General features: G+C 29.8%; 2 protein-coding genes across 6 annotated transcripts in view; one reads left to right on the top strand and one right to left on the bottom strand.

Annotated features, from left to right (window-relative positions):
* Positions 1-5,281: 5,281 nt before the first annotated feature.
* LOC116427614 (ubiquitin-conjugating enzyme E2 N) lies at positions 5,282-8,111 on the bottom strand. Of its 3 annotated transcripts, none has more exons than XM_031978157.2 (3): positions 7,797-8,111; positions 6,587-6,861; positions 5,282-6,384 (listed from the first exon to the last, which is right to left on the bottom strand). In XM_031978157.2, exons 2-3 carry the CDS (start codon positions 6,829-6,831, stop codon positions 6,174-6,176), a joined length of 456 nt encoding a protein of 151 aa, XP_031834017.1. In that variant the 5' UTR covers positions 6,832-6,861; positions 7,797-8,111; the 3' UTR covers positions 5,282-6,173. The 3 variants fall into 3 exon arrangements, with proteins under 3 accessions (XP_031834017.1, XP_031834016.1, XP_031834018.1); XM_031978156.2 differs by having other exon boundaries at positions 6,587-6,847; positions 7,797-8,106; XM_031978158.2 differs by lacking the exon at positions 7,797-8,111 and adding an exon at positions 7,645-7,789 and having other exon boundaries at positions 6,587-6,847.
* Positions 8,112-8,775: 664 nt separating this feature from the next.
* ssp3 (short spindle 3) overlaps positions 8,776-17,875 on the top strand; it is a 48,581-nt gene continuing 39,481 nt past the window's right edge. Inside the window, exons 1-10 of one of the 3 annotated variants that reach the window (XM_031978155.2) lie at positions 8,776-8,943; positions 9,468-9,691; positions 10,030-11,405; positions 11,503-12,251; positions 12,320-12,800; positions 12,870-13,052; positions 13,325-13,576; positions 13,661-14,101; positions 14,191-14,300; positions 14,511-14,634. In XM_031978155.2, the coding sequence (XP_031834015.1) occupies positions 9,481-9,691; positions 10,030-11,405; positions 11,503-12,251; positions 12,320-12,800; positions 12,870-13,052; positions 13,325-13,576; positions 13,661-14,101; positions 14,191-14,300; positions 14,511-14,634 (3,927 nt within the window). In that variant the 5' untranslated portion in view covers positions 8,776-8,943; positions 9,468-9,480. Of the gene's footprint in view, positions 8,944-8,965; positions 9,077-9,467; positions 9,692-10,029; positions 11,406-11,502; positions 12,252-12,304; positions 12,801-12,869; positions 13,053-13,324; positions 13,577-13,660; positions 14,102-14,190; positions 14,301-14,510; positions 14,635-17,875 lie in introns of those variants that run through there. The other 2 variants (XM_031978151.2, XM_031978152.2) reach the window with 2 other exon arrangements.

Genomic DNA, 17,875 nt, shown 5'->3' with positions numbered 1-17,875 from the left:
TTTCAAATTGTTAGTGCTGAAAGAAGTTCGAGTATTATTTGAAAAATCTTCGACGATTTGATTGCTGAATATGAATGAGACATTGCAGACGATCAATTCAAGCGAGAAATCCCTTTTTAATAGTCGCATTCGCCTGATATTCTTCACCAAACTAACAAGATGATAATATAAAAGAAAGCTAAAATTCAACAAATCGAAAGGCAAAATATTCGAACGCGAGAACAGAATAATTATAGAATGACATAATGCTCCCAGTATTTCCCTGAATGACCTTTTAAGTTCCGTTCCAGATGTTCGGAAAAGAAAAATGTTACTTTTGAACAGAATAACTGCGGAAGTTTCTATCGATAATGTACATACCAATGAACTCAAATGTTCCATTAAGAATTTCTGTAGTGGAAACTTAGTCACAATACTAACAGAACTAAGAATTCTTTACAACTTAAGCAGAGAAGTTTAGTGAAGCATGAACTTATAATGTTCAGGAATGGTTCAACGAAAGTTCAACTTCGAGTTGCTGGTTCTTTGCGTCAGTCGTTGTGACCAAAAAATGTTATGAAAGAAATTTGTTCTTTTCAAGTAACAGTTAGAAAGTATGATATTATAAATAATATATATTTAAGTAATGTAGAGTGAAAACAAACAAATGATGTAGAGTAAGTACAAGTCTATAATGAAATTCTCTGAAAGGATATATTTTAGGGTACCACCATTACATGCATCTTGTGCAATTTCGATAGCCAATATTGTGAAAGTACGGTTGCCCGGAGATACTCTCAATTCCAGCCTGAGGCAGAAATCCGCTCCCAGCCAATCAAACAGCCGTATTCGAGATTCCAGCAACGCGACCATTAAAGGATCTTCAGTGAACCCTCCGATGCAACCATTCGATGCGGTCATTGTTGGCATCACAAGAGAAAAATCGGTGCGTCATTGTGCGCTATAGTATTCGAAAGTACACTGTGTCCGCGGACATTCATTCGACAACATGGTCGCAAATTGGTATTTAACAGTCGATAATCGTGCCAGATGATATTGGTCTAAAATACAATAATTAATTCAGGCAGAATAAACGTTATCCAATTATATAATTACGTGAAACCAATAACTCTATTGAATAATTTAATCAAATTATCAGTCAATTTGTATTTACCTATACGCGTGTATTTACTAATAACACACTGCATACATGTTAAACTTTGGAACTAGAAGTAATAAGACGGGCAATACTTTTGATTACATAATATACACAAGCATAAATATTATTTTCAGTGTGGTTTGTTGAAATGTACAAGGAAATATGGAAATATTGTTGCTGTTACAATGTTATGGACATTGCGTGTTTTTATCAACAAATGATGAAATCTATCGTTCCCTTAATATTGTTCAATTTTATGAGAGAACAATGCGTCGAGTTTAGATTTGCTCCCTGTCTCTGTGCATGAGATTTTAATACGTGACCCAATTTATCGGTACCGCTGAATATAAAAGTCCAAAAAAGGAACTGCCACAGTTAACGCGCTGAAAAAGCAAGTTGACCTTTAAGGGACCTTGAAATAACGACGATAAAAATATCATCTTCATCTCAACGGATTCTATAATTAAAACAGTGTATATAAACATTTCCTTAGACATCGTCTTTGCAATAGGTAGTTAATAAATTAATCATGAAAAAGTCAACTATCTAATAGTTACGTGAAACATTCTTGAATACATGTGTAAGAAACAAATTCGACATATAAATCTTCACATTGTTCACAAAATTTTAATTAACATGTATCGTTACTTAAAATAAATTCCTTATTCTATTTTTGATAATATATTATATATACCAATAAGTATATATTGCTATATAATTTTCGATGAAACACATTTTCTCATTTGAATGCAATGAATAAAAAATTCTCTACAAAAATTCGTAACTAAATTTGGATTTAAAATAACTTATTTGAAAGGCAGTAGTTAAAAAATAATGCAACCATAACGATTGCATTCGGGGAATATATTTACCACGAAACACCAATATTTACCGGAAATTCTCAAGTGGTTTAAATATTCATTGAGAAACTTGTTCATAAAGCGATGATAATAGTTTTGATGATCTGCCGAAGTTAGTGGTAAATGTTTATCTTCGTCTAAACTTTCTCATTCGATACGGACATCTAATGTTCGCTAATTACAGTTGCAGTAATCATGTAATATGTTGACTTTCCATAGTTCAAGCAAATCATTATCGTGTGAAACAATTCTATATTGCTTTCTGTACATAATTTCATACGTATAAATTCAAACAGTTACGGCAGACATGAATTTAATTAATATGCATTTCCAACGAAAATTCTACGTGAAGCAGGATTTTTCAAATTTGATGTAGGCAAATGGTATCCTCGATCAATGTGTACAAAATTTCAATTGACGCCCTATAAATAGAAAGCTGTACGTAACATCGAATATCAATACTGGAACGTTGCTACAGCTCTAAATGAATGGCGTTACTGTTCGTGTACAATCATTTACACAATAATTTGTACTTATTAATTATTCACCTGCTATTGATCAACCAGCCATTTAGACAATTAACAGCAAGATGAAAACGCGTATATCATTATCTAAATATGGATTTTCGAATAAGAAATAGAAGATGAAAGATTAACATGGTTATTTTACATCAAATAGAAATAAAATTACTTTGCACGAATAAATACATAACTTTATAATTTTATACAACCGTACTAGTTTTCAACGACAAACATAAAAGTTGCAAAACAATATGGATTTTACAACCAAATTACCGTAAAGCTTTATATAGAATATCTATTCAAAGGGTTTACCTGTTCGGCATCTATGGACGCGGGACTTGAATACATCCAATTAATGTATCCATATCCGAAACCTGAACCACCAAGTCGAATGTAACACTGTGGAATCCATACCTGTATTACTGGTCAAATGGAATCACTTTTCAAACCCCTCATTTCTGCAAGATGATATCAAAGCTATTGAGATACAATTCACCCTTTAACATTATCAAAGAGACAGGCTGCGAATTCTATTGCCTCCACGACCCTTATTCCAAAATAGTCAAAACCATATTATTATCTATACTTCACATATACCTACAATATGATTTTAATATTTAAAATTTAATGAAATATATCATAAATACGATATAAAAGTCACTAATAAAGTTACAATGTTCAAAGACATAATGAAAAATATTAAACGCGAATTGTGTTTAAACATGTTCATTATAAATTTTTGAAATTTGCCGAATTAAAAACAGAGAGTCACTAATTTTAAGTAAAAAGTCACTTATTAAGGATATCAATCTATAAATTATTAGATAATGTATAAATTAGTAGAATAGATTGGTGTTGGTAATGATCCGTCGACAAACTGCCATCCAATGGCAATATATGAAATATTCTATTTTGTTTATTAGAAACTGGATAATACTATAAATAAATTAAGACATTCAATGCTTTATTGAATCTTTTACTTAACTTTTCTCAGTAGAAACTTCATTTTTATAAAATTTAAGACAATCATTGATAAACCATTACAGGAAGAGATTTAGTTTACCATCTGGCGATTCTATGATGACACTGTTAACGAAAAACGAGATAAACTGGACACCTTATGAGCACAGACTTCGAATATGTAGGTATGTATGGGAGTTCGTGACCAGTAGTCTGAAATACCGATTGTGTAAAAAGAGCGGATACTTTGATATACTCTTTACGATTAAAAGTAGCGAGTTTAATTACATTCGAACCGATGATCAAAATTGGCAAAATCAACATAAATAATTCAAATTGTTGAAGAAATAAATGTAAAATATTTATTTATTACAATATTAAGGGTTTCAATCGATATAAATAACAATACTTTCAAAATCATTTATTCTAAAATAATATCTTTTAACTAAAGAAATTATTTTCTCACTTAGAATGTCAAAACGTACAAGTGCAATGTTACATATTACCTTCCTTGTAAATTAAGAAAATAAGATTATTGGAACACGAAAAAATGCAGGAATTTCTTAAGTCATTTTCAAGAAATTACCAATTATTTTGTTAAGTTACAGAATTAAAATATTTATACTAAATACTTACACGATTAATAATTCTCCTTTTATTTTGAAAAAATATGCTAGATTAGATTAGAAAATTGTATTATGATACTAACAAATTTTCCAATATATATTTCTAAGCTCGGTAAGTTATTTCAACACTTTTTTCATTAAATCATTAACTTCCAGAAGTGAATGAAAGTTTAAGCTTTTTATATATTTCGTTTTTCAAGTTGACAGCTCTTTTCGTTTATCTGTTTAACAATAGACAGTAAATACATTGGAGATTCAATATTATTCTGTAACACATTCATAATAACATCTTTATTACAGCAACTTATCTACAGTTATTTATAGTTTTTTTTGCGTAGATAACTAATTCGAGAAAACGTTTGTAACATTTGAATTTAATTACTTATATTAGGATGAGAAATTTTTATATTAAAAATGAAAATTCTTTATACTAAGAAGCTTGTTAAATTTTTTTACGGAAATATTAATAAATTAAAATAAATGACAAATTATATTATCTAATGGTAATATTTTTGAATATAAATGTATTTTCATGAAGAGATAAAATATTATATTACCGTGTATAAATAAATGAAAGAAAAATATTAAATTCTAATTTTTATACAGCAATTTCTTTATTATCAACTAAATATATTAACAAATGCCCATTTAATGAGGCACTTCAATTCATTGATCTTTTGCAACTATTTACTTTATATAAATTTTCCTTCCAGAAAATATACCGCAGTTTTATATTTTATTTATCAGTAACATTTTCCAAAAAAATAAACAAATTGTACAGAAATATTAAGTTACTTAAGCACGATTGAATTAAATATCTGTAGCATTACTAGTACAAGTGAGTTTTGAATGTATTGTCTATTTCATATTTTATATCATCTTATCCATTAAATTTTCTTTTTAAGTATGAGTAAATTAGCAATGACAAAAGTATTTCAATACAATAAGCAATACTTTTATGAACTATGCAATTTTTTAGAATACGTATCTTTTTCTTGTTTAACTTCCTCTTTTCAAGCCATATAAGTACATGTTTGGAAATGCTGTAAACTATATATGTAATGTAAATACTACGGAAACAGTTTTCCAAAAACAGTTATGTGTATTTTCGGCACATGTTTTGGTATCGATATTTATATTAGTTCGATAAAAAAAAATTAAATAAAAAGCTACAAATTCTGACTTAATAGTTTATATTTATACAATAAAGATGTTAATTAACATAATTGTAGGGAAAAAAGACTTTTGTATTATCAAGTTAATTAAATGTTACTGTAAATATGGAAACAATTTTATCTTGTAGTAAACTAATAAATAAAGCATTTCAACACATAAATATTATTAAAATAGTTATACATTTTAAAAATGGAACTTTACATATTTAGAAGATATCAATACGTTTGTTCGCTTATTATTTAAAATGTATAATTGTAAATAAATGTTATTATGTTTATAATCTAATTCAATTATTGTAGTATTTTTTTAATATGATACTTTATAATTACGACAATGATAAATAAGTCAGGATTATTTAGATAATTAGTTAGTAGACATAATGACATACACAAAATTTAATGTCCGTATAACATAAAGATTAACTCAGTACTTTTTTTTTTGCATCAGGGATACATTAAAGGTACCAAAATCAGGGCCATACATTACTCATTGCACAAGCCATTTTGTAATTGAATATTAGAAAAGAATCTTTAGCAAGATACTACATTCACTTACTTTTACTATAAACGTATATTTTTAAGTAAAAACTAATTATCCATTAAAATTATACCTTTTTGCTGAAGTTGAAATCTTCTCACAATTGATGTATTTTATTGTTAGAAGATTCTTTACATATCTGTCTGATGAACCAGTGAAGAAATCTAAACAACATCTTTGTATTCCCCGCAATATAGAAAATACAGTTTCATTCTGTTTACTCTTACAAAACTTTTATTATTTTTATAGCAAAATTGTGGACATAGGTGCAGGGTACGCAGCTGGTGCGGGTAATGTGATCAGTAAACTCGGAAAGATAGGGGTAATGTCACTTTGCATCATGGATGATCTTAGATCAGTTATCCATAGCATATCTCCGAGTCCACTCTTTGGCATTACGTATTGCTTCAATTTCATTTACTTTCCATAATTCAGCAACATCATTTGCCAAAGGATCATCTGGGTTTGGTGCGCTTAATAATGCTTGTATCGACAGTAAAACTGTTCTAATTTGAAGAGCAGGACTCCACTTTTCTTTGAGAATATCCAAACAAATCCTGCCCAATCTATACAACAAACACAAGCATATATGACAAAAAGAATAAAAATTTTTATTTCATCTTTTAAAATAATATAGTAAACCAAATTGTGTTGTCTTTTATCTGAGTGTTGTTTACATTTTATAATATTAAAGCAATAAAATGTATAAATAATATTTTTTATCGCATGAAAAATAAATTAATCAAAAATAAACATGTAGGTAAATACCTGTCTATATTTGGATGATAAATTTTTGTAATGAATCTAACTTTAGGAGCAGACATTGGATAGTCTTCTGGTAGGAACAACTCAAGTTTAAAAAGTCCACCTTCAAATGGTGAATCTTCAGGTCCAGTTACAATTACATGAAAATACCTAGCATTTGTATCATCTGGAACAGCACTGATACCAGGAACTGGTTCTTGCATTAATCTCTGTGTTTCTTTGATAATCCTTCGTGGTAAAGCAGCCATGTTTGATGGAACGCCCCTAAAAGAAAGTTTCTACGCTTTCTCTAATTTGTTTTTTAACCGATATATGTTATCCAAAAAAAAATACCATATTAAAATATAATTTACATTTACACTACAAATATGCATTATTATATTATTCGGAAGAATATATTACATATCTACCTCTCACAAATATAGACCACATTAAAATGGAGAGAATACTAAACTAATGTTATAGATTACTGATGAAATTAAATATTTTCTAATTTATTAAGTATACATATCAAATCATAAAACACAATTTATTAATTTTTACAAACTTATGCACAATATAAGGAATAAGTTATTACATATGTAAAGGATGTACGAACAATGAGAAAGGTATATGTATAAACTCCACGATATGTGTATACATGTATAAAATTGTATTAATGTACTCGTATTATTAATAAATATGTAGCATACCATAAAATACTATGAAACACACAGATACAGGCATGAATTAATAAATGACCAACAAAAGTAAATGTAGGTTATAAGAAAATGGTTTACTTTATTTTTATAAACATAGTATACACTATGAAATTTTCTAAACTTTTATACTACAAGTCTTCAACACGACCGGCAATGTGTGCACCGTTAATTGACAGTTTGTCACGCTATGTAAAGCTCTACTGAAATAAGAAATTTATATTGCCATACACAACAAAACGAACGTTTAAATATGAATTCTCCCACGAATTATTATAATCAAGAAAGCAACACTAAATGCATCGAATGAAAAAATAATATAAGTTTAATATTCGATATTTCTCCTTCAATATCTCTGCCAACCTCCAAAGCTGCTTAAAGACTTCTACATATGCGTAAACAATGAATTTGTGCACCAAGTCACGTATTGTGTAAAACTAAACTGTTCAGAGAATCTCAGTTGTGTAAGAAGGTTGAAAATAAGATTGGTTTATGTGTAGCCGTAAAATACGTACGATTATCTGAAAATATCCCCGCGTCACCCCGCAAAGACTGGCAGATCGTCCGCCTCTCTAGTGGCCTTTTCTTCTAGAAACCTCCAAATCGATTTTTAATCCTATTTTCGCTGTCCGTCACCGTCTTATAATAATCGGCTTCCCAGCCGACTTCAAAAAACTGTTTAGAATCTATGGTGCAACCCCAAAGAGACACTTTAACAAAGTGTTAATTAAATTTCCACACGTAGATGTGTGTTACAGTCCTCGCAACCGCTTCTCGCGATTCATCTTATCATGCGTTGATGGCGCTGGACGTGAATTCACTGCGTAAACCAATTTAACAGTTTCTTCAAGAAACTCATCTTATAGTCGTCATACAAGGAATTAGATGACTTTTAAACTCAATTTAATTATATGCGCTTATGATCGGAAACATTCTTATGTAAAAATCGGATTAATTTTATTGCGGTTATAGTTTTTCGTTTAATGTCGTTTATGTAACCAACGACGCTCTGAAATTGAAAAGAAACATCTTAAACCAGTTTAATACTGTATTGCTGTTTCATTAAAAACGTAAATTGAATATCTTCTTTATTTATATGAATTGTACCTTTCAGAGCTTTGAAATGTTTATAAATGAGTAAACATAAATAATCGCATAGTTATAATAAATTTTATCTTCATAAAATGCATATCAAGAAAAAAAATATGAGCTTTATTCAATATGTACATATTTACGTAGTTTAATTGTAGTGTGCGCAATATAAGTTCAAAAAAATAAAAATAAAATATTAAACTACTTAAAACATTTTTAGTTTAAAAGGTAATATAAAATAAATTATATAAATTTATTAAAAAAGGAAACAACTTTTATTATAAGGAATAATTTTCAAGATTCATATTAAAATTCAATGGTTTGTAAAGTAATTGCAGTAAAATATAATGATTAATTTATTTTCACCGCTATATGTAGTGTTTAATAGTATGGTTACATTTTTCGATGCAGCAGTGTCAGTGCAACCAACAAATTGCCGCGAAACTTAGACGCTATTTGTCATAAAATGTCTTGTATTGCTATTGAAATGTCAGTTCAAAGTTTACTCTATTTAAAAAGTATTTGCAAGCAAACGTTATTTGATATTTTGTAATTACTGTTACGATAAAAGTAAGTTGTGTTTTAACTATATTACCATTGTTGTTTGTATTTCAAACTTAGGGACTGACAATATAGAACGTGTACACAAATTTATTCATATATTATTTTATCAATTATTGGTGTAGATAATATTATTAATATGGTACTGTTCATATATTTAATGTAATGATTACTGTTTTTTATTTTATAGTATTCAATAATTTAATAACATTCATATAACCTCGAATACGTAATATATACTACATAAATACTGCATTTGTATTTTATTAAAATAAAATTAAAGTACCAATATCATATGCGATTTATGATTTATTCACTTATAAATATTATTTCTCTGATTCTTTATTTTTTATAAAAAATTAATCGTATTTAAGACACTTGTGTTTGTAATATTATGTACGAAGACAATGACTTGTTAAAAGCTTTAATTATTAGTGCATTATTGAGGAGATTGTACTGTTATGCTTTTAAAGTCTAATATTTTAAATAAATCAGTTTAGATAAAGATGCAATTGAATTGTTGTATTTTGTAGAAAGCTATTAAAAATGGCTGATGTGCGATTACTTATACAAGAAGAAGGTAGAGCAGCTAGAAATTTGATAGCTTTTAATGTACCAGTTGGAACAAATAATAGTGAGAAGGTTACTAAGAAACCACCTAGTGTGCCAAGAGTATCACAATCAAGTACAACTAAGAGATCAATGAAACCAACAACAAGAGTAAGATCTGCTTCTACTGGTCGAGACAAAAAATCTGGTAAGTTAAATTTATAAGAGAATACAATATGTTAAATATACCAAATATATGTTTAATATTTTTGTCAACTGATTGTAAAGATATTTTAATTGAATAATATTTCAAAATTATGATAGTTTACAATACAAAATTTTTATTTACGTATATATAAATGTATGTTAACATGTAAATGAATTCACGAATAAGATAAATACTGCTTATGTTGGTAACAACAAACAATTATTAAAACAAATTTTTATGTTGAATATTTAATGAAAATCAATGTTATCATTTCGAGAACATATGTACTTAAATTTTATTAGATTTTTAACATACAATATATACCTTTTGTATATTAGAGTTACAGGCAAGATATTGGGCATTTTTATTTGGTAATCTGCAAAGAGCTGTTGATGGTATTTACCAAACATGCGAGGAAGATGAAAATATTTCAGAATGTAAAGAGGTGATACTAGTTTTAGAAAACTATACCAGAGATTTTCATAATTTGATCGAATGGTTTAAAGTGAAGTGGGCTTATGAAAGTTCTCCTCCACCACTGAGACGTACTCCATTAGCATGGGAAGTTAGGAAAACATCCCCTTGCCGTATGTGGAATTCAACAATGATTCCAAAATCCACTAGTCCCTTGCAAAGAATGAGCCCTACAGAATCTATATGTCGAAGCCCTGTAGATCATGTAATTTCAGAAAACAAGACTATTTCTATAGATAATAAAATAAGTCAAATGAAAGCAGAGCCGGTACACAAATTGATAAAAGATAATAAAACTAATGTTACCAGAAATAATTCAAATTTAAGCGAAAAATGTAAAAGTCCAATAGATAAAGGAACAAGCCAGTCATTGATTAAGGACAAACTAACTTCAATGAAAGCAAATAAAACTTTTGTAAAACATGTAATAAGTGCAAAAGCAAGCAATGGTGTTACAACAGAACAAAAATCAAATGAGAGTTCACCTCGAGATTTAAAAAGTAAACTAGATACCAAAAGTGTTTCGAAACCAGTTAAAAATACATTACACAATAATTCCACTAAAATAACAGATTCTAATGTAATGGTAGAAAAAAATGAACAAGTAATTCAGAATGATAAAAATATACAATTAATTACTTTCACGTCAATGGAAAAAGAACTTTCTAAATCTGTTGGCATGGATAATAAATTGAATGCTCAAAATAATTTGCAAGTAAAACCTTTAGGCCCTAAAAATGATATAGGACTAGGAAAAAACGAAATCAATGCTAAAATGAAGAAACAAAGCATAGGAAAGAATATTAAAGTTATTGGCATAGAAAATGTAACAACTGAAAATAAATTAATAGAATCTAATACTATGACAAAAGAAAATAATAATGCTATAACAACAAATAAAAGTTTACAAAGTATCACAAAAATTCCAAATAAAGTTACTCAAAAACTAAAAACACAATCTAGTGTGACCGATAATGTGAGTAATAAAATCGTTACAAAAACTATGTCAGATGTATCATGTAATAATTCAAATAAAGGAACTGTCAATATTAATAAGCCAGCATATTCTACGGTATCACAAATGAAGATTACCAGAACAAAACAGTCGAGTCTGCCAGAAACTCCTAAATTTTTTCGAAGTAAAACAACATTAAGCGATAAAAATATATCAACTTCAAATAAAATAAAACCTGGAACATCTGTCATTGTAAGACAACGATTTCAGTCCTTCGATAATAAGGTATTCATACATATTTTCCTCTTTATTAACACTTATAGAATTATAAAATATTTTCAGTTAAAATGCAATTTATATTATTTATGTGTATTTTTATTAGATTTCAGAACAAAGTTCATTAAAGAAAGATCAAAGTAGTAAAGATATAAATGGTTCAGTAGAAGTCTTAACAAAACAAACAGTTAGTGTAAAACCAAAAGAAGAAAATGATGGTTGGCAAACAGTTAGAGGACGTTGTAGAAGAGGAAGTACTCATAATTTAAATATGTCTACAAGATTTCACAAACCAAGTACTGCTACATCATTGCCAGCCTTATCTATTGAAAGTCCATCAGAAAAAAGTAAAAAGAAATGCTTGACCCCAGATGGGAATGGTAAACAGAAAAAGAAATGTATTGCAGAAAAAGAAGGAAAAAATATAAGTAATGAGGTAGAAAAGGTGAAAGGGGAGTCAGCTGCAAGCCTTACTATTAAAGATAAGGTAGAAGAGGTTTTCAAAAACACGGTTAATTTGAATGAAATCAATTCTACATCAATGATTGCAGCTATTTTTAAAAGCGATGCAGAATTACTTGAAAAACGTATACAGCAATTTATGGCAGCACAAGCAGAGAGAGAAAGAATAATTTTAGAAGAGGAGAGAAAGACAGAAGAAGCTGATTCTCAAAGATCACAGCAGTTATCTGATGAAGAAGCATCCTTGCATAGGCAAATTTTAGAATTAGAATGTACAGAAACTGATATTGATACAGAAACTGATGAAACGGATGGTGAAATGGTTCTTGAAATAGAAGATGAACCAGCAACATCTCCAACCGCAGTGTCTGATGACATCAGTTTAGAAGACAGGTGTGTGTTAGGTTAAGGTTTTTATTTTATCTGTTGTTTTAAATTGAATTTAGCATAAATGTTTGTAGATATGAAAATATGTTAGAAGGGATGTCTTGGGCTGAATGTGTAGATACACTCGCACAATTACGTGCGCTAGTAGCTCGTCATCCCGGTAGAGCTTTAGAACTACATCAAAAGCTTTCGTCTCCATCACGGAAAAGGTCATTGCCTGAGACACTACGAAGATATCAAGTAAAACAAGCTTGTGCGCAACATAAGCGTCAAAAGTTGTTGATGGAAAAATCGCAGAGACTGCGTGAACTGTTAAATAAAGTAAAAGATGTTAAGAGTGCCAAAACTCAATTGATAGAAGACAAGAGATTGAGAATGGAAATGAAATTAAAAAGGGCAGAAGAAAATAGAACACAGCATCTGTTAGAAATCGTGAGAAAAGCTCATGATGAAGATTCCAAATTGAAAGAAATTGCATTTATTAACGAACTTGAAGCACAGAACAAAAGACACGATTTCATGGCATTGTGTCAAGAACAAGAAGAGAGATTACAAGTAAATGGCATAAAATTGTATTTCCAATAAAAAAAATGATGGATACTTTTATAATAATATGATTTTTAGGGGATTCAAGAAGAACGTCAACGCCGACAAGAAGAAAAGGCTGCCAAAGAAGCTGCAGCTGAAGAGCGCAGACGAGCTTTAGAGGCAGAGAGGCAATTACGTATTCAGAAAATGAAGCAAGCTCGTCGCGAACGTGAGGAAAGAGTTGGTAAAATGCAGCTAGAAAGAGAAAAAGAACGGCAGGTAATATTTTATTATCAAAAGATTTCAATTATTGTCATTTTAATACGGAAAAAGTTGAGTATGAATAAATAAATTTTGTTCGATAAGTGTGTACGAATACTTTAAATAAATATGAGCAATTTAAATGAAATATATATATTATATTGTAAGAATATGTTATAAATATATTAAAAATATATGTATCATGAATTTATAAATCTTTATTCACATTGCAAATCATTTACATATTTGTTGTTATACGAAATTGATAGCAATTAATATTAAACGTATAGGAACTCGCGAGAGAAAAAGCCAGAGATCGAGAAGAACGTTTATCGGCACTTCATGCAGCTCAATTAGCGAACCAAGAAGAACTGCAAAAGAAAATAGCTCATAAACAACAAGAATCAGCTAGGAGACATGTTGAAAATATAGAACAGATTCGACAAAGAGCAGTTGAATCTTCGATTTTAAGAGCAGAAGAAGTTCCACCAACCCTGAAGTCATATCCTGCTCAGAAACAATGTTCTTTATGTGGAACAGTTGTAAGTATACTGTATTACATACTGTCACGTGATTAGTACTTTAATTATGTCATTCATTTATGTTAATGATTGTATTCTTTACAGATACCGAATGAAGTATACTTGTTAAGTCATTTGAAAGGAAAGATGCACGTTGAAGCAGTGAGAAATACGCATGATGGTCGTGAACCATCCCGAGATGAATTACAGCGGTTTAATATATCACAAATACGTGATTTACCGATTTCGGTCATCGATAATAACAATTCAAATGAAATGAAAGCTGCAAAAGAAAAACAGAAAGCTATAAAACGGCGATGTAGGAAAATGAAGCAGCGTATGATTTTACGTGGCAAAGAGTGGGAGGATGATCATAAAAATGATGTAAATCAATCGACTGATTCAACAAATAAAGCAAAGTTCCGTCGAAATTTAAAGGAATTAGATCGGTTATACAATAATCATTCGAAAACTGCATGGTCGAGTGTCGCTATTTCTGCCTTGGAACGATGTTTAGGAGAAATGACAAGGGCATTTTCAAAATCAGTGAGTCATTAATTTTTACGAAAATAAAATTATTTGTATAATTAAATATTTATGTGTTAATAAATGTTTTTTTTAATATAATGTTCCAGTGTCAATTAGACCAAAATGCATTTAGAGGTTTGAATGGATTTGATGTTTTGACAAGTCTGCTAAATTTGGGATTACAAATGCAAAATGCATCTCATAATTTGCCAAATAAGTAAGTGTAAAATTTATTGTTTCTATGATTGAATAAATATCTTAAGGAAAATATTAAAAAGAAGTTAAATATTAAATTAGATTTCAATTTTACTCTTAACATTATTCCCTTAAATAAAAACTTTTATTTTACTTTGTATTATGTTTTACTATTATAAGAATTGATTTTCTTAGATAGAAATTTCAATAAATTCTATCTTATATATTCTAGAAGCATCATTTCTGTGTGCCGTGTGTACAAGCTCAGTGTTAGTGGGAATGATACTAATATTGAAGAAGTTTTATCCAGTAATAAAATTCTGATCATCTTGGATCTTCTGCTACAACATTTAGAGGTATGTTTATTAATATCTATGTTTAATTATTGTTCACAACCATTTTACTATTTTAATTAGGAAAAATGTTTTCATTCTCTAAAAAATGTACACATTTTTAAGTAGATTTTCAAATGACATTAACATTGGTTCTGATAGAAACGGAAAGTTTAAGAAATGTAATATTCTTAGCAGGAGAAATGTTGAATATTATAAAAGTATGTAGGTATTTTTATTTATGGTCCTTATAAGTAAATTTTTATAAAAAATATGTATGTACATTTCTTACATAGAGTAATATATTTATTCATTTGTATGTCTAAAAATATGAACTGAATAACGAACGAAAAAGTATGAAACAGGAAATAATAGTTGAGGTGAGTATAATTACGTATATGAAGATAAACAATTTGAAGTGCTTATAAAGAGTTATGAATGTTCGAAATTTAATAAAAAAAAGAAAAAAACGATATTTCATGTGCAAAAACTTAATGATTAACATTATGCTACCACTAATAAACTGGAAATTCACGCACTAGTGACGCATGAGCGGATCCCTTGTTGGTTTGTCCTTTTTTCGAGCTGATTTCGAGGATGGTAAATAAACGAAGGCAAAGACCATCATACCTGTCCTGTCCGACTTGTCAAAATAAGGATTAAGAGTCTTAGGGTTGGCTTCGGGTTGAATCTTTTACTCTGAAGCCGGCTCTCTTCGAGTATTTAACTCGTCCTCGAAGCACGAGACCATAAGCTGGTTGCAAGAATCCATCAAAGAATTTCGGTTGTAAATACTATACTATATATATACAGTGTGGAGCACATAACTGGTACAAATTATATTTCATTTTCGATTGCAAAGTAATGTTCACGACAGAATGTTAAAAAAATAAAATATGCAAAGTATATATACAATGCTTTTTTTCGGAAAAAGTCGATTTCAAAGGTTTATCTAATAGGCATAGATTTACAAGTAGAAATAGTACGCTATGAGCAGACACGATAATCAATCTTTATTTTTAAAATCGACAGGAAAATTCATAATTATGAAATTAAATAAACATTTTAATGTTTATAAACATGAGGGATTGTGAAATATCGTTTCTTAAAAATCCTCATTTTTATATAATGACAATGTATTATCCTAATGATTTAATTTTTGCAGATCACTTTTATGTACTATAATATATTTTTTTTTATTAAGTTCCTATTTCATCTCTGGTTTTATTTTTTTGGTTAATTTATAAAGAATAACAGAATCATTTTGTTGTCTATGAACGTTGTAATTTTGATTGTAATTCTTTTTGTATTTCTAATTGGTATACAAGTGGAATAATATTTTCTTGAAGTAAATTTGAAAATTTCAATGTAAAAGTCAATGAATAAAGTGAAATACGTAATGATTTATGCTTTAGGTAACTAATATTTCATATGATTTTTTAAGCTTTGCTATTAACGATAGAGAATATTTCTCTGCATAATCTGTTTTATTATTCCGTCAGTATAGAAGTTAGAACTCTGAATTTTTTTATGGATACCATTTCTTCAGACTGACAGTAAAAATACTATTGTTGCGGTATAACTCTAATGGATAAGTGAAGTGCACACGGAGAGACCGTGGATGAAAGTAGAAAAGCGAGGTTGAAACGCACGTGTTCTCACTGACGTATCGATAGAACCTAAATTTTCATATAACCTCGTGGAATATTACTCTGAATTTATTATATATAGTGTCAAAGCGCATTTCATAAAATTGACACTGTTCCGGTGAAATAATTTTATACTGTCTCAGGATATCTTTGAGTTATGAGTTAAATTGTTATAAATGTTCGGATTTAATGCTTACTTCCATTTAATATAACACATTTTTGTGGAATTAATATTTTCAAATAATCTAAGATAATGAAAACATATAATTAAATAATTCTTGATAGTATGCGTTCTAAATATTTTCACAAATTTTCAATAATTTCTAATTAAATCTCATCATCTCAGAAATGACTTCTTTTTTCGCAATTAAAAAGCTTGTAGAACCAACGATCCACAATAGTATCAAAATATTATTAAAACAATTAGTTTTAAATATAAATACTTTTAGCCTTTTTCACGATATTATCTCTGTTCCCTAAAGCGGGATATTTCTCTAATCAAAAATTCACTAGTTAACATCTATATTTCAATAATACCTGGTAAAATTCAAGAGTATTTACTTTACTATTTAGATAATACGATTTGTCATATTATCATAAAATATTCGTTTGAATCGATTAAACAGATATAATCAATTAAAACCCATGAAACTCCTCATAAATACTCTATATCAATTTTCCCTTACCATGTCGCTCATCTTTTCCACGAAAATCAGTTCTACTTTAATTACAAATTCTCTTTCTCATGATCATTTTCCTCGCACCTCATTATCATCGCTCAACCAACATTTCCTTCCTTCTTTCGATTAATCCTCTTACGTTTATTCTCTCATCCACCTAAAACTACATACCTCAAATCATTTTTCACGTCTTATCGCGAAAATATCTTTAAAACACCGTTTCCTCGCGCGAATCGTTCTCGAAACGATTCTCAAGTAATTCTGAAAGTAGTCACGGTAGCTGTGCAAAACGTGCTCAGACAGTCGGCAATACTCTCGAAGTCAATCGTTTCGCTCGATGATCCGTCGTAATCGGTTCGCGAATTCAACGGTATGATTTCAGGATCGATTTTTCACGCTTCGTAGATACAGCACTGGCGCCGTTCCTTCTCCTGTTCCTCCCCCGGGAATCTCCCTCCACAAATGCATTAGCGGCGAGAGAGCTTTTAGTGACGTCACCCACGCACATGCACACATACACACACGACACGCACACACGCGTACCCACATGTACAAGCCGACACCCGCACACGTGCACACGGGAATCGGGTTATACGGTGAAAGGAGCGTGTGTTCCATGCAGAATGTGCGTGGGTACTTCTGTTGCCGCTTCCATCAAGCTCCGTTTCGAGGACCCGACCTAATCTTTTGTCTCGTCCTCTTATCGGCGCTTTTTCGACGACCTCCCCGCAGCTTCCAGAATTCGGCTGTTTCTCATATTTTAGCCACGCCACCAGATTTTTCCACCTGTACAAGTTTACACCGTCCCGATCGAAACTTCATTTTAGACCCCCACCTCACGGTTCCCGTTTTTAAACGATTTTTTTAACCAACTTTTCGTCGTACAGAATGATTCATGCAACTGTTGCAAATTACAGTTCTCTTTTATAGGTAATT

Source organism: Nomia melanderi, chromosome 1 (genome assembly GCF_051020985.1).
Source record: "Nomia melanderi isolate GNS246 chromosome 1, iyNomMela1, whole genome shotgun sequence".
Lineage (NCBI taxonomy): Eukaryota > Metazoa > Arthropoda > Insecta > Hymenoptera > Halictidae > Nomia > Nomia melanderi.
This window is presented reverse-complemented; position numbering and strand designations above follow the sequence as displayed.

Coding starts and splice junctions, on each gene's coding strand:
- LOC116427614 (XM_031978157.2), bottom strand. CDS start 6,831: ATGGCTGCTTTACCACGAAGGATTATCAAAGAAACACAGAGATTAATG. Junction 6,385..6,586: donor TATCATCCAAATATAGACAG/GTATTTACCTAC, acceptor TTTGTTGTATAG/ATTGGGCAGGATTTGTTTGG.